The sequence below is a fragment of the Nannobrachium achirus genome (genome assembly GCF_963921795.1).
Source record: "Nannobrachium achirus genome assembly, chromosome: 9".
NCBI classification, from domain to species: Eukaryota; Metazoa; Chordata; class Actinopteri; order Myctophiformes; family Myctophidae; genus Nannobrachium; species Nannobrachium achirus.
Window position 1 is genome coordinate 31,615,267 of NC_137818.1, and position 17,010 is coordinate 31,632,276.

Consider the following 17,010-nt stretch of genomic DNA (forward strand, 5'->3'; position numbering starts at 1 on the left):
GTACTAGACAAAGCACAATAGCACAACATAATAAAAAATATGGTCTATAGTCTCTGGTGAAATAAAGCTAAATAAATCTAAATAACCTCAAAAGCTATGAAGACCACTGCTGCCAGATGAACTCAGCCAATTCAACACCTTCTTCACAATTATTCTTGGAATATTGATGCCACACTAATAACGAGAGCCTTATCTATTTCAGTTCTACTGTAACTATAACCACGGCTTAAAGTGGGAATGGACTTCAGACTAAAAACAGGATGGAAATCCCCAACAGGAGCCACACGGGCAAACAACAGGCTTCACAGAGCAGGTTTTTTCCACATTAAGCACAATGCCAACCAGCCCCAGGTTACTTATCACTAAATTAAAGGGCTTCATTAATAGTTTCTGTCAGCCAGCTGTAAATAGACTGGGGTTAAGCAGCCCTCGCAGTGAAAACACTGGGGTTGCATGCTTTACGTGGACGTTGGGCCGCTTCACACATAACAAAAGTCTTAACACCTGAGGGGAAGGCCCTTAGCAGACGTTTGGAAGAGAGCTTGACCATGCTGATCACAGCTGGTCTACAAAGCAGCTGTCAACCTAGCACCTGGCATTCACACCGTTTCTGTGTACAAGCTCTGCTAATATCGACGACAGGTGAGGTGACATCTTTCAGTGATCTTAAAGTCCCTGTGCCTTTAAAAGGCTCAACAGCATACATCCTAAAATTACGATTCATCTTTAACATTAATGGTTTAAAAGGATTTTAATAACCACTGCAACTATATAGTGTACTTAGTTGACTGGATTACCCCAGGGCTCTGTAAGATGTCTGCTAGTATTTGCCTATACACCAAATGTCTTCACAAGATCTACAATCTCACAACAAGTCAGCTATATTCGCCCCCAGAATCGGGGCACAACGGTTCAAGTAGTTAAAAGAGTATTTCACCCTCAAAATGACTTCCCCCCCCCCCCCGATTAATCACCTTATGGAGACTTCAGACTGAGGTAAATAATATTTGTTTGTTTGTCTGAGTGAGACAATAATTTGATTATAATAAATGTACCCCCATTGATTCCGGATGGAGACGCAAATACATTTGTGTCTCCATCCGGAATCAATGGGGGAAATGTATTATAATAAAACAAAAAAATATTATTGAGCTCAAGTCTCAAAGTAATTTTGTGTGTGTGTGTGTGTGTGTGTGTGTGTGTGTGTGTGTGTGTGTGTGTGTTTTTGCGTGCGTGTGAGAAAGACGAGATATTAGAAGGATACTTCCACTCCACAATCTTGATGGCGGCCTTGCGGACAGGGTTTTTGAGCCCAAACATAAAGAGGGTTCGGGCAGGTCGAGGGTTTCCCCCTGTGGCCTGCAGCTTTTTCAGCTTCTCCCTCTGCTTCCTCTTCAACTCCTCCTCATTCAGGATTATCGGCTTGGCGTCTGCCATCTTGATGCCGCCTTAAGTCAAACCCCTATCCTGGAGAAATGCGTCCACTGGCAAAAAATATTCCAACAAATGAGGTGCAATACAACTCCGTGCCGTGAAGGCCCCTGGGCTCCAAATCCTTTGGTCCACAAGTGAATGTGTGCTCCGTCCTCCTCCACTTCCGTCTCCCCGGTTCTTCTTAGTCCCTTGAGTTACTTGCAGAGAGAGCCACAGGCCTCTCCTCCTGGCTGAGGGCTGACACAAATGTACAGCAGGCAGGGAAAAGTGATAGGCGCCCCAAGTCAGTGGGGGAGCAGTTGGCCCCGGTGTAGTTTAAATATAGACCGTAGACCACTGACTGGCCATGCTTGGGGATGGCAGAGAGGGTGGGGTTAGGAGGTGGGGGAGAGAGGTTAGCTGGGGTGGGAGGGGGGGGCAGTAGTAGCTGCCAAGAGCACAGTGAGAGGGGTAAAATGCAGAATGGGGCGTGTTGTGTTGTGTCAATAGACACAAACACACTTTCAAAAGAGAAATCAGCCGTTTCCCTGCAGCCCACTGGGCTAGAACTCTAAACCGAGTGGGGCATTAGAAATACATAGGGTGGGGATTACGTTTGTGAGATATGTGCAGACCAGTGTAAAGATTTTCCATAGGGATGGATGACAAAGACAGGCAAGAAAATAAAGACCAATGAAGTCCAAATAAAGACCAACGAATAAAGGGAGCTCTTGGGATACCAGCCACAGAATTCTAAATTCATGCGCTCGGGTGTCACAGGGTAAAGTTCCTGCCCACCCCCACGGAGACTTGGGTTTGAATCCTCTGGGTGCATACTGTAGGACAACTTGTCACTACTAGCAACTCTTACAGGTTGGTCAGGGTGCCTGTTCAGTGGGGAGCTGGAATGAGAACAGCGCGTGCCTCCGCACATGGCAATTCCTCCTGGTGAAACTCTTCCATGGGAGGTGAAAATAAGCAGACTGGCACGAGTATACAGTAGGTGGTGACACTGCTTCGCTAAGTCCACTCAAGCGAGGAAAATAAAATCTGCTGAACGTAGCAAGCAGTCTGGATCCCAGGCTAGGTGACACATGCTCATCTTTAATGAACCAACAAGTAGGGGTAAGCCCTGTATAAGGGAACTAAATCGGGAGAAACCAACTGACAAAATAACAACATAGAATTTAAACTGGTCAGCGTTCCATGGTTCCATTTTCTTAGAAGTTAGTCATTAGGTGCAAAAGAACTAAATGACATACACAGAATTCTGCAGCATCTTACCAACTTAGAAATTTGACAGACACAAATTTGATAGACACATGTAAGTTCAGTTCACTGCAGTTGGAGGGCAAACATAGTGTGTACTTTGTCACCCTCTAGTGCTCATCTAGTGCTACTTGTAGTACAAATGTATACCTGAGGCAGATTCACCTTCTAAATCCTCACATCAGTTTTCACTTCAGAAATGTAAGGTATAACATCATATAGGTGTTCCAGGTCTAAAGGGACAGTATGTAGGTCGGAGAGGCTTCGTGTTGGTGTCAGCCAGTGCGCGGGAGTCGCTGTGGTGAAGCGCAACACCTACCATCAGCTCCCAGTACTTAGTTGCCACACCCAAGTCATGCTACTCATTCATGGAACTGGCGGTGCCCGGGTTTAGAGTCAGACCCACGACCTTGTGGTCAAGGAGCAAGTGCTCTACCGACTGAGCTACCCAGACACAAAGAAGAGAAGGGACCAATTGTAACCAAGCCCAGTTACGTAGTCCTAAAACAAAACCAAAAAAAAGGCAAGAGAAACCTTAACAGAATTTTTAATTATACATCAGGCAGAATTCATAGGTATGAGCGAAGACATTCAGTGCAATGTAATAATCCAGTCAGATTAGGGATACAAACATAAATAAAGTACATGGATAAAATAAAAACATAAAAAAGGCCATACCATTGACATGAGATTATGTCCAAAAACTGTAAAATGCAAAGCATTATAAATAATTAACTAACTATGGATAAACTTCAGTAGTTCTCACTGTGTGTAACATGAAGTCATGTACTGTAGGCCAGTGTAGGTTTCTTTCTTTGAGGAACAGCAAAAATAGGGAAGCGATATTGAACACATTTGCTGAAACCCATAAAGCTAAACAATAAACAAAAGCTATCAAGCCACAATTTACAAACGTCAATAATTAAATACGGGTGTTAACCACTTGAACCCTTGAATTTCGAACAAAGCTTGGCTTATAGCAGATCTATAAGCTGAGAAGATGTCACAATGCACCGCATTGCGAGCTTGTATTTACCACTCCTACATCTAGCTTTGTTGTACAGTGTATGTATGTCCGTACCGCAAAGCTGGGCATTGGCCTAGCTTCACAGGATACTTCATGAAATTAACTCATAAAAAGGCTTCACTTGGATGTGACTTTTATCGTCTAAGAGATTTGGTGTAGAAGGGACAAAAGAGCATGCCAAGTACATTGACAACTGATCAGCACTTGGGTTTAAGTGGTTAACTAGGGAATGTGCATTGTTTGGCAACCAGTGATGAAAAGTAGGGTCACTTTACCCTGTCCAGTGACACATATGGCTTACATGCCCTGAAGTAGCTTTAGACAATAATGAAAACACAATAAACAAATACAAATATTCAATAGCTTGGAAAGTGAGGAAGTTGTTTCTTATGGCGTTTCCTAAACGGCCAAATAATTGCTAATATGACATTTTTAAATTCAAAATTTACTGTATACCGTATTATCAGTTTGACAAGCTTGGTGAAATGACAGCAATGGTTTTAAATACCCTCAGAGATAGTACTGTATGACCTGTACACCATGGCTCCACTTGAATAACAATAAATAGCAACATTAATTCAGCCATTTCCATTGAAGTACCGTTAAAAGTATTCCAAATAACTGCTTGTCCACAGTAACAGTGAGCCGAGCTAGTGTGTCATGTCATGTCAGTCCAGCCACAACTTACTAATGAGTAATACATTACAATGTTCATTTTTCATCAGAGTGCGATAAGTACTCATGATCATTGTTGTATCACAACTATCATTGACATGTGCACGTCTGCAATTGGCTCACTGAGGATGCAATGGAAGGCAAATTGGACCCATCAGTCAAACTCAAAACACTTGAAAAATAAGCTTAGCAATGGTTTGAATTGTTTAGCAATAAGTACAAATAGGGAAGTACTGTATGTTGGGAGGTTAGGAAAAAGGATGTGTCAGAGTAGATGATACTGCTCAACGGCAAGCAAATGGAGCTGTTGACATTCATTTTATATTGGCTCACCCAGTCGGTGTCACTGAGCGAAAAAACATTTAACCCCCCGCCCCTAAAAACCTTTCCCCCTCCCGCAGAGGCCAGAAAATACTAAAATGTATCTAATTTTCCTTAAAATTATGTAACTTTTTTTAAATATATATTGCAATACATATTGCAAAAAACTAAAATATAGCCAATAGCCATATCATTTGTTTCCAAAAATGTCCTCTCCCAGCTAACCAGCTCAAAGCAGAAGGCATGCTGTTGACAAGCAGCTAATGAATAAAGTGATGGATTGCGAGTCTCTATGCTTTGAAATGAGAAAGGAACAGCAACACAGTAAAATCTGTGTTAATTTATTCATTTGAAACTCTGAGAGTAAACAAATGTAAATGGTTACATTTGCGTACTCTCACGGTAAAACTAACAGTGAGGATTTTACTGTGTGGTGTCAACAACAACAACAACAACAACGGTGCAGCTGTCAGAGCACTGAGCCTGGTGAGGTTACCTCCATGAGCCCTGCTGTGACAGGCAGGGTTTAACTAAGCATCTTGTGGCGGTCGAACACAGTCTTGCGCTGTTCCTGGACCTGCTTCTTCCAGCGCTGCTGGGCCCCTTCCACTCGCTCCAGCATGGTGTTGCCCCGGGCTTGGGCGGGGTCAACTGGTGGACGCATCTCCTGAACACACACACACACACGTTTTAAATCAGGAACTGAACACTTACAACTCAATTGTCAAGAAATAATCACACCCAATGTGAAGTGAGCGGTGGTCGTGCTTGCATAACGTCTTCAATTGGTAATTGGTGATGTAATATGGCTACACACACACATATTGCTATGGCAAAACGCTGAGGAAAACACATTGCTATGGCAAAACGCTGAGGAATAGTGGCTACAGATAGGTCTAGGATGTAATTGGTGATGTAATATGGCTACACACACACACACATATTGCTATGGCAAAACGCTGAGGAAAACACATTGCTATGGCAAAACGCTGAGGAAAAGTGGCTACAGATAGGTCTAGCATGTAATTGGTGATGTAATATGAAGTAATATGGCTACACACACACACACACATATTGCTATGGCAAAACGCTGAGGAAAACACATTGCTATGGCAAAACGCTGAGGAAGTGTCTACAGACACACGCACAGCCACTCTATGGAGCGGTTTACCACCGCTCAAAAAATAACAACAAACTACACATTACTTCTGACTACTTCTATCATCTTCCAAATGACTATTGGGTGTGTGTGTACCTCCGAGTCCTCCTCGTTATGCAGGGGCTGGGTGTAGGGGTCATGTTTCCGGATAAGGGGGTCCACCAGGAGTAGGAACAGCATGTAGAGTAGCAGAGCACCCACCACAGACAGGTAGATTATGATGGTCACCTTTGATTGATTGAATACTTTATTAACAGTTTGCAAAGGCAAGCACAGGAAAGTACAGTATAATACAAGGTCTGCTAATAGGATTTTAATCCCAAGAAAGCCAATGTCTTGTTTTCATTGGGGTCATCCTTTGTACTGAATTCATCTAATTCAACCCAACACACTAAAGGTCACAATATTCTCTCTTTTGACATTATTGACCATATTCACACGGCAGCCATCTTGCCATTAAGTTAATGAAATGCCACCCGGTTTCAAAGAAAATTTCAAACATGGCCGCCAGGTGAATATCTTCTCTTTACTGAACTGCGATCAGCTGACAGTGGGAAAAAATATATATGTCACGGTTAGATAGAGAAACGGTTAGATAGAGAAACGGAGCGCTCGCCGTGCGGCACGGGGCGGAACAAGCGGTCGCCACAACAACGTCCTCCAGGCGGAGCCGCTCGATTGTCCACGACATTGCAAGCGGCGGGAAGGCCAGCGGACCTTGGTCCTGCTCTTCGCCCCCGAGCGCCGCAGGCGCGAGTGGCCGCGAAGAGCGGGCTAGGGCTGCGCGGCCGGCGGAGCGCCGCGCGAGTTACGAAGCCGTGGTGAATGCAATCGTTATATTTATGCCCAGGCCGTAAGGCCTGGGCAAGCTAGGCTAGGCTAGGCTAGGCTAGGCTAGGCTAGGCTAGTAAATAAAGAAAGAGAGTCGCAAACGAGTGACGTCAGCGCCTTCACTAGTGAATGGCTGTCGTCGCCATCTGGTGGTGATTGGTGTGTGGTGAACGACAAAACAAGCGCTCTTACCACAGTCTAACCGAGTTACCCAAACTAACCGTAACATATATATATATATTGGTGAGACATAGGTGGTACAACAAATTTGATTATATTGCAATACATCATGACATATCACCATGAATCCTTTTCAGTTTTCTAAGACAAGACAAGGCACAACACAAGCAGGACTGGACATGACCAAGAAACAAAACTAAAACGAAACAACAACAAGAACAGAAACTACAGGAGGGAAAACAGACAGTGGGAAATTTCTGTTTTGCAACTATATACTGAGCAATGATGAACTTTAGTAGACATCTTGGGTTGTATAGCTATAGCTACCTGGGCAGGATACATGTATATCCTGCTTATCAAAATATTTCAGAGTTGCAATTCCATTCTCTCTCATTGTATGGCAAAACAACAGGTCTCAAAACAACACTTATAGCACATTTACAAGGCAAACTAATCATATTCAGACAATAAAACATTGAGTACTACATTTTGGGGGTGAAATTGCTGTATTCATTTTATATTACCCTAGATGGAAGTTCTCTTGCACAACAAAAGTCAATATATCTGTGTAATGCTGCCACTGTCAGTAGGCAAAATAGGCAGAAACAAGGAACATACCAGGACATGTTTTATTATTTATTGGCAGAATCTGCTTTATTCACTTTCATTTATGAAAGTGTGATTTGGGGACCTGTTTTTCATTACAATGAGAATGAACGGTAACACAATTGCTTGCTTGCTCACAGAGCATAAAATGAGAAGAATTCTGATTCTGATCTGTGTGACTGACAAGATGTATATATTTGGGCTTATATCATGGCCAGATAGCTATCCAAATGATAAAGTAGGCTTAAGTTGCAACTCATCAGATGCTCCAAAGACAATTTGACCAAATACAACATTTTCATCCATAAATGGTAAAAGGGATCATTAATGTTTGGAGCATCATACAAAAGCTGCAATCCATCTTTATTGTTTGGATACCTGTAGTCTTGCATGGCGAGCCATCCAAAATCGCTTTACTCTTGAATGAAAGTCTGGAGAAACTAATTGGAAACAGTGGACAGAATGAATGAGCAGCTCCCTCACTGGGCATGGGTAAAATGTGATTGTGTGGTGATGTAGAGTGTTAGGAGGATCATTAGTAGGTCTGTGTTTTTCTGACTGGGTGGGAACCAAAATTAGATCAAACTACTTATTGTTAATCGATCAGAAAAAATTGAAGTGTAGAGACATTTATGAAAACATTGCTTGAGGTATGTGCACTGCACAGAATTGCGTCATTTAAAGACCGTTGAAGTTTGTTTCACTGGGTAGTTGATATGTGCACATGTGAAATGGTTCATTAAAGGGCCAGTTCACCTTTGGGACAACCAGATCTTATTTCATTGTTGTTTGGGACAAGATCAACACAATCCTGAGTTATTTTTTGTGTTCAATCTGTGTTTTGAGAATTAAATTATTTCAGCATGAAAATACTAAAATATCTCAAAACACAAATTGAACACAAAAAATAACTCAGGATTGTGTTGATCTTATCCCAAACAACAATAAAATAAGATCTGGTTGTCCCAGAGGTAAACTGGCCCTTTAACTGTCAATGGCCAAACCCCAATGAGAAAGCAAGACTGGGATCTGAGGTTAGGAACTCACACAGTTTGGCTCAGCACTAAGGAGGAATGTGCCTATAGGGCCACGTTTACACGGTAACAACACTTTTTTTGCATTTACACGGTGACGCCAATGTGATTGAAAACTAGGTGGCGGTGTAACGCGCTGCCAGATAGTCACGCATGCGTAGAACCACTTCCGGTTTACTTCCTATCACAGCTGTTTGTTTACACCGATGTAATAGCATGCCGTCACACGTTTTGACATTTCCCCGTATATTGCCTGTTTACATGGAGACACGATATTTTCAAATATTTCCACTCTAGAAGGGGTTTTCACTTTGTTGCGGTTTCAACTCCCAAAAATGTCGTTGCCGTAAACGGGAGGCACATCTGATATTATTTTGCAGTTTTCTCTTGAGACCGTTGTCCTCTAAATGGGGCCTAAGAATGACCACAAACACCTAGCTACAACGTATACAATTTAAGATTGTACTGAAGATTATATTGCTTCAACTCAAAGTACTAGAAAGTACAATAAAGGAAACAACAAGGATTTATGTAATGACTAATGAGACAAACAAGATTAAGAGCAACATCAGATTACACTGTACAGCCCTCAGTGTAACCAGAACACACTCAAGAGTGAAGATTTTACTGTGGAGTATAAAGCAGCTTTTCAGAGTAAATAAGCACAGTAGTACCTTGATTGTGTTGCTGCTGCGTTCCTCATATTTGCACTCACACAACAGGCAGTAAGCTTCCACGTCATGGCCAGGCACAGGCATAGGTTCCACTACATGGAGGCAGGTACTGCAATGATAGTCCAAAACAAATATGTTGAAATTGCTCATCCAGGGGAGTGGGGGGACAAAAGTACAGTACAGACATTGTGTTATTTCATATACAGTATTGTTTGCTTGCTTTAGGGTCAAAAGATTGCGACTAGGTACTGCTCTGCAACTCATACAAATCAATTAACACCAAACTCAGACACTATCGAGAACCAAGAACAAGAAGGTTTTCATATGAAATGTTGTTGGGAAAAAAATTCCAACTTCATAAAACGTAATAATATATTAAGTAAGGGAAATAATAATATAAGAAAATGAAGAGTGAGAAACAAATATATGATCTAGTCTTAGATACATTACATAGTCTTGGGTACACAGTTCCATTAGTGTACAGGGACAGTGCATATCTAATCAATAGCAGCAATGTCACAGAGTCAAATGTGCAAAGTTCAATGCTGTTGTTCAGTTTTTGTCATGTACATCTTCAACCCCTACAGTAACGGAAGGGATGTTCAAGACAAGTACAATTCACCACGGAACTAGAAAATAGAACTTAAGTCTAATGACTTTAGATGGGGCAAAACATAAAACATACTTAGACTCTGGTAAACATATAACAATAAAAACTCATTCCTACCCAGAAAGTTAAATTGTCAAATATGTCTGCCCAAAGAGGAAGTAAACTAACCAGTGTAGTGTTAATTATATAATTTCCCCTCAAAACACAGAATACATATATTAATTTTCCTCCATTTTGTTTAAACATTGTGCTGCCTTGTTTACTCATTATTTATCCATAGAAACGATGACAAACGCAACCATAAAGGTTGAAGCAGGCTTCCTACACATTTGTCATTTTAAAATTCAATACTTTTCCTGACTCAAATCTTCAGAATTCTCTGTAGATTTGTCAAACCATATTTGACATCCGAGTACAAACAGCTAGATGTTCATGTAATGCCCAAAATAGGGTCAGCATGTTGAAAATAGTTTAACACCAAATCCAGACAATGCTAAAAGTGCAAGAATAGGTTTAGTTTTTTTTATGTAAACTTCGACAGCATACCTTCAACCCCTACCAATACTGAAAAGTACAATTCAGTGAACTAGAAAAGCAAAAGTCCATTAACCTTTGGCTGTTAATTGAGCAGCCAAATGTCAGCACTGTTTAAGCAGTCTGGAAAACATAATTATTCTTCTTTACTCTTTTTTTCTTATTTCCATACTTGTTTGTAGTGCAAGATGTGCAAATATGTATGCATTTTTACTCCTATTTATTTGTTGAATATGCATCACTTTGAGTTTATGCTTTATAAAAATAGTGCTAAACAGAAATAAGGTCAGGGGGTTAAAGTATAATCCAATTTTCAGTCGGATTCTTACCAGTCTTTCTGGGAGACATTCCTGTTGTAGATGTGTCCTGTGATGTTCCTGTACGGCGGGCAGATGCACTTGCAGCGCACATCCTCAAAGTTCTGTGAAATGGAGGAGATTTCCATTATACAATTATTTTATCAAATGATAATTCTAAAAACACCTGCAGTGACTGCTGTGACTGTGAGTCATGCTATTGCTACCCGTACCTTAGCCTCTGCAATAACAATCAGCAGAAGCACAATCAGGGTTGTGAACGACATGAAAGACCCAGACGACATGTTCCCACAGGAAATATCTGCTGCTGCAGAAAAAGGAAGAACCATTAAAAATACATTAATGTCTACCATCTGTAATAATGCTACACAGCAGGCCATCTATTCTAGCTAGATAAATAACCTAACATTTCAGTTAGACAGTTAAATCTAGAGACATTTTATGTGAAAGACTCACGAGAGCAAAGCGTTTAACTTACGTAGCGATGATAATGGTAAATGTTGTTCCAGTTAGACATTCATTATGTCAACAAACTGGACAATGTCACAAATTGCTGCGCACTTAATTATCTTCCGCTCCCTACTTCCGGGGACTATTCTTCTTCTTCTTCTATTCGGGTTTATTGGCGGTTGGCAAACATACTCGTGCATTACCGCCACCTACTTAACTCTTTACTTCGTCTTTACTTTCCCTACGTGTGATTGGATTCCTGAGTCACCCATATATACTGATCCTTATATTACTGTAATAAAACAAACGTAAACAAAACAAAACAAAGAAAACAAAATAATAAAAATAAAAACAAAAACAGAAAACCGTTCAGATTCTCCCAATTAAATCTGTTTCCCTAAGATACTCTAATATATACTTATAACACCTATTTCCTGAATTCTTCCTTAATATATCTACTAATTCATATCTCTCTTTAATTTCTGCTAATTTCTCTTTTAACTGACTTCTTTCCACTACGTATTCCCTGCACTCCATCATCACATGCTCCACTGTTTCCTCTTCTCCACAATGATCACATTGTCCTGTGTCATGTTTCCCTATCCTGTGTAAATTTCCATTTAAACCTGTGTGTCCTAGTCTTAAACGCGTTATTATCCTCTCCTCTCTTCTGTTCCTTCCTGCTCCCTTCACTTCTCCTACTCCCCTCTGAATGTTATAAAACCATCTTCCCTTCCTTTCCTCCTCCCACCTCTTTTGCCATCTTTCTTTCATCCTTCTTTTTACAATACTCTTACCCTCCATCTTGCTAATATTAACTTTCATTGTTACGTCTACACACTGTGTGGCCTCCTTTGCTATTCTATCTGCCTCCTCATTCCCTCTTACTCCAATGTGTGCTGGCACCCATACCAACACCACCGTTATGCCCATCATCATTATTCGGTATAATCCCTGTTGAATTTCTAGTAGTATATCCGGTCTACTTTCAGATTTATTATACTGCATACTCTGTAAAGCTGAACTTGAGTCTGAGCATATTACCGCACTCAAAGGTCTAATCTCCTCTATCCACTGTATTGCTAGTAGAACTGCTACCATTTCTGCTGTATACACCGACACCTCATCACTAATCCTTTTACCCACCCTCACCTGAAATTCTGGAACCCAAAATGCTACCCCTACCTTCCCATCTATACTTTTTGATCCATCTGTGTAGATCTTGACATAGCTATAATATTTCTCCATATGTTCTTGGACACTCTGCGCATTACATACAAATTCCTTTTCCTTCCTTCTCCTTTCCAATATACCTAAGTCAACTGTCGCATCTGGTAAAATCCAGGGTGGCACTGCTGACATTGGCACTGTTGGACTAAACTCCAGTTTCTCAATTCCTATTTCTTCTGCTCTTTTCCTTGCTGTCCATCCAAAGTTATTTACTTCCTTTTTTTCCTTTTCCCAGCTAGGCTTTAATATCTCTTTTGCTGGATGGTCCTCCTTATGACCCTTTAAATTTACCCAATAATTGATTGACAACTGCAGTCTTCTCAAATCTATGGGCATGACCCCCATCTCCACCTGTAACGCTGCCGTAGGTGTCGATTTAAAGGCTCCTGTACATAGTCTCAATGCCTGGTATTGAATACTATCTAATTTCTTCAGGTGTGTATCTGCTGCTGCACCATACACAACACTCCCATAATCTATTATGGCCCTAATTAATCCATTATAAATGGCCTTTAGCGCCATTCTATCTGCCCCCCATTCCTTTCCTACTAGGCACCTCATTATATTTAGAACCTTTTTACACTTCTCCTCAACTTTCTTGATGTGTATGTTCCATGTTAATCTTTCTTCAAACCATATTCCTAATAACTTAAACTGCTTGACTCTTTCCAGTTCTTGTTTGTATATTTTTAATTTAACCTCATCTCCAATTCTTTTCCTAGTAAAGAACATTGTTTTTGTCTTTCCTACTGAAAACTTAAACCCCCATCTATATGACCACTCTTCGACTTTATTAATCGCTTCCTGTAACTTCTTTACTATAAATTGGACATTTCTTCCCCTCTTCCAAATTGCCCCATCATCTGCAAACAATGAGAAGCCCATACCCCTCTCTATTCCTTTAAACACATCGTTTATCATAATCGAAAATAATAGTGGACTAATTATACTTCCTTGTGGGGTCCCATTTTCTATTTTAAATTTACCTGATAAGCTCTTTCCCACTCTAACCTGTATAGACCTCCCTATTAAAAAATCTTTAATCCATCTATATATTCTCCCCTTTACCTCTAGTTTCTTTAGTCTAATCAGTAATCCTTCTACCCACATCATGTCATATGCTTTCTCAATGTCAAAAAATACTGCTACTACACTTTCTTTGTTTATCTGTGCCTTCCGAATTTCATGTTCCAGACATAAGGTTGGATCCATTGTGTTCCTTCCTTTCCTAAATCCACTTTGATAAGTTGATAAGTATCCTTTACTCTCCATATAATATGTCAATCTTTCATTTATCATTTTCTCCATTATTTTACATATGTTAGACGTTAATGCAATCGGCCTATAATTCTCTGGGTTTGACTTATCTTTCCCTGGTTTGGGTATTGGTACAATAACTGCCTCCTTCCAACTCTCTGGCAGTTTCCCTTCCCTCCAAACTCTATTGTATAGCTCCAACAATGTTTCCTTCGATGCTTCACTTAACTTATTTATCATTACATAGCAAATCTGATCCTTCCCTGGTGCTGTCATCTTTGTTTTCCTTAAGGCACGATTCATTTCTGTCATTGTAAACATTTTATTAAGTAAATCTTCGCTGTCTTCCTCCTCTTGCATTAAACCTTCATTTTCTGCTAATGTCACTTCCCTTCCTCTTTTCCCTTCCTCACTAATATTTCCTGAACTATGAACTTTAACAAAAGCCTTTGCCCCGGGGACTATTCTTCCTCCAGGCTGCCGTTGAATCAAGAAATGTGTACTTACACTGCCACCTATTGGTTGACATATAGGCTGACACTGAAAGTAGAAATAGGAAGACAAGTCATAAACAATAACAGGATTGCTACAAATATTTTACATTGCACTGCAAAGTAAAATATTTGTAGCAAAAAACTTATTTTGACCCCTGACACAAGAATGAGTGCTATGGTCTACAAAAACGTTTTTTCTTTATCAGTGCTCAAACTTTTTCATGTCAAGGACTCCTAGAGTTATTATGTATTTGGCCATGGACCCCCATCTCAAAATATTTAGTTCCAGGGACCCCGAAAAAGAAAGATTTTAGTTACACATGTTCGCTTTAAAAATATATATATTCAAAGATTTGCTTAAGTTTTCATGGTTTAAAAAAATTAGCAGATCTACAAGCCAATAGTGCGGCAGTCGTGCCGTGCTATGAGCTTGTATTTCTTCTATTTTTGAATAGCCAAATATAAAATTATGGTTAAAGTGGTTAAAGGAGTAGTTCACCCCCAAAATGACTTTTTTTCTATTGATTAGTCATGCCATGGAGAGTAGAGTTCAATAATATTTTTTGGTTTTTGTCACATTCCTAAGACAAAAATTTGATTTGAGTAAATTTACCCCCATTGATTCCGGATGGTTTCGAAACGGGTCACCATCCGGAATGAATGGGGGTAAATTTATTGTTATCAGATTTTTGTCTTAGGAATGCGACAAAAAAAATATATATATACTAGAAGTTTGCGGCCCTTCGGGCCGCAAAAGTCTAGAGTTCAGGCCGCTGTGCGGCCTTCACCGCCATGTTGCGGCAGTGTGGTGTGTGTAATGGCCAAATATGGGTAATTCTTTTTTTGAGAAAAACATTTTTTTGAGAAAAAAAAGTTTTTTGAGAAAAAAAAAGTTTGCTTGATAAGTAAAGTATCAACACAGTGGTATTGAACTGTTTTGAAAGTAAGTATTGGCATAATTATTATTTTAATTGTGAGGTTGTAGATGTATATGTGTATACTGTCAAATACTAATTGGGGCTGAAATGGACAAATGAAATGTATGTTTTATAATATAATAATTTATATCTGCAAATGGCATTGGGCTAAATGTATTGTTTAATGTATTACATACAGAGCAATATACATGATGTAGGGATGCGTTACATACTGTACAGGGAGTGCAGTATACATGATGCCTGGCTTGGTGGTAGGAATTTTAACAACCAACACACAAAGGCGAGCTACAGGGGGCAGGGACAGAGTAAACAAACAGAGGCTTCCCCATTGAGCACAAGAATGTGGGGGGCATGGTGTGTTACCATACCAAGATGTGGCCAAAATAAAAGATATAAATAATAAGTAAAGTATCAACACAGTGGTATTGAACTGTTTTGAAAGTAAGTATTGGCATAATTATTATTTTAATTGTGAGGTTGTAGATGTATATGTGTATACTGTCAAATACTGTAGGTAAAGAATTGGGGCTGAAATGGACAAATGAAATGTATGTTTTATAATATAATAATTTATCTCTGCAAATTAACTATAGTAAAGTTGTCAAATAATTCTAGTGGAGTAAAAGTACACCCATACAATTTTGAGGCAAAAGTGGCTGTAGACAGTCACACAGCACTGCTTGGCAGATATAGACTCAATTGAGTTGAAAACTGTGCATAACGTTGGATCATTCCGTCAGGAGTGACTGCTCTGCGTGAGGCATTTTTTGTTAAATTGAAAGAAATGCGTTTGAAAGAGTGGCATGTTTAAAATGTGGACATTTTAAAATTTTCACGTGTGTTCGACGTGGTGGCTATGTTTGTGAGAGGTGTTTGTGGGAATATGTAGCTAAACATTCTGGTTTAGGTTTGCCTCCAATTGGTCTAGTATAGAAAGGTGATATTGAACTCTAGTCTCCATGGCATGACTAATCAATAGAAAAAATCAAACCTCGGTTCGAAGTGGAGCGGTGAATCTGAGCAGCTATACCCTGTGTGTGTTGCTAAATGCCTAAACTGTAAACTGTGCCTGTGAGTGAGTGGTGAGTGTGCCTGGCCTGCACAAAACAGCGCCCCTCCTTTAACTAGTGTGTTGTGTGTGGCCACTCAAGGTATTGCCAGACTACGGACACGGCCAGCCAGCCACCCAGCCAGCCAGCCACCCAGCCAGCCACCCAGCCACATACCCACGGACATACCTGTCTATTGGGAGCGCTTTCACCGCTCCAAAAAGTCATTTTGGGGGTGAACTACTCCTTTAAGATATAAAGTGACACAGTTGCTTTCCAGGTCTTAATGGCTTTTAATAATGATAGAGTATGAAATTGATATGCTAATCAGAGAAAGAAAATGCGACATGTGTGAGTCAGACATGGTATGTGATTCAGCAAAATCTTTCTTCATCTTCCGGTCAGCACAGTTTTATACCTTCAAATCTTCTCTGCCTGGTGGAATTTGTTATGCCCCTCCCAATCAATACCTCTATTTCCCAGTAATCCTGCTTTCACATCTCTCTTGTATAGTAAGCTACTCATACCTTTAATAAGCCATAGAAATCAATGGACAACAAATTCGGCTTGAACCACTTGAGCTCATGGTCATGGAGATCAATTGAGGCCACACTGTCTATTTCTCTAATGAGCTCTGTGGACAGCATTGTCCACCTTTGGCTTCCATGTCTAGTCATAGTCTACAGCTATAATGACTTATGATTACACCTGTATCGCAGTGATCATCAGATGCTTACGATTCATGATGAAGCTGATTTATACTGTGCTGACGGATGGAAATGAAGCACGCTGGCAACTGATATTAGGTTATTTGTGATGTTATATTATGTAATTTAAAAGGACATCAGCGGCCCCTCAAGTGGTGCACTGCTACGACCACAGAGGTTGTGGGTTTAAATCCACTGTCATATCCAGCTTTGTTTAGTATCTACTCCAGGGTTT

At 40.3% G+C, this 17,010-nt stretch overlaps 2 protein-coding genes across 3 annotated transcripts in view; both read right to left on the reverse strand.

The window, feature by feature from the left end:
• LOC308290777 (dihydropyridine-sensitive L-type skeletal muscle calcium channel subunit alpha-1-like) overlaps positions 1-1,437 on the reverse strand; it is a gene marked incomplete at both ends in the record, with an annotated part of 41,051 nt that extends 39,614 nt beyond the window's left edge. The window contains one exon of the mRNA XM_080732686.1: positions 1,265-1,437. Coding sequence (XP_080588812.1) covers positions 1,265-1,437 — 173 coding nt within the window. The remainder of the gene's footprint in view (positions 1-1,264) is intronic.
• Positions 1,438-3,213: 1,776 nt separating this feature from the next.
• Positions 3,214-11,898, reverse strand: tmem9 (transmembrane protein 9). Of its 2 annotated transcripts, none has more exons than XM_080733694.1 (6): positions 11,129-11,898; positions 10,863-10,954; positions 10,663-10,754; positions 9,190-9,298; positions 5,961-6,092; positions 3,214-5,372 (listed from the first exon to the last, which is right to left on the reverse strand). In XM_080733694.1, the coding sequence occupies exons 2-6, from the start codon at positions 10,932-10,934 to the stop codon at positions 5,232-5,234; spliced, it is 546 nt and encodes a 181-aa protein (XP_080589820.1). In that variant the 5' UTR covers positions 10,935-10,954; positions 11,129-11,898; the 3' UTR covers positions 3,214-5,231. The 2 variants fall into 2 exon arrangements, with proteins under 2 accessions (XP_080589820.1, XP_080589821.1); XM_080733695.1 differs by having other exon boundaries at positions 10,863-10,957; positions 11,129-11,896.
• Positions 11,899-17,010: the final 5,112 nt, after the last annotated feature.

Coding starts and splice junctions, on each gene's coding strand:
- tmem9 (XM_080733694.1), bottom strand. CDS start 10,934: ATGTCGTCTGGGTCTTTCATGTCGTTCACAACCCTGATTGTGCTTCTG. Junction 6,093..9,189: donor GCAGCAGCAACACAATCAAG/GTACTACTGTGC, acceptor AATCAATCAAAG/GTGACCATCATAATCTACCT. Junction 5,373..5,960: donor ATAACGAGGAGGACTCGGAG/GTACACACACAC, acceptor GTGTGTGTTCAG/GAGATGCGTCCACCAGTTGA.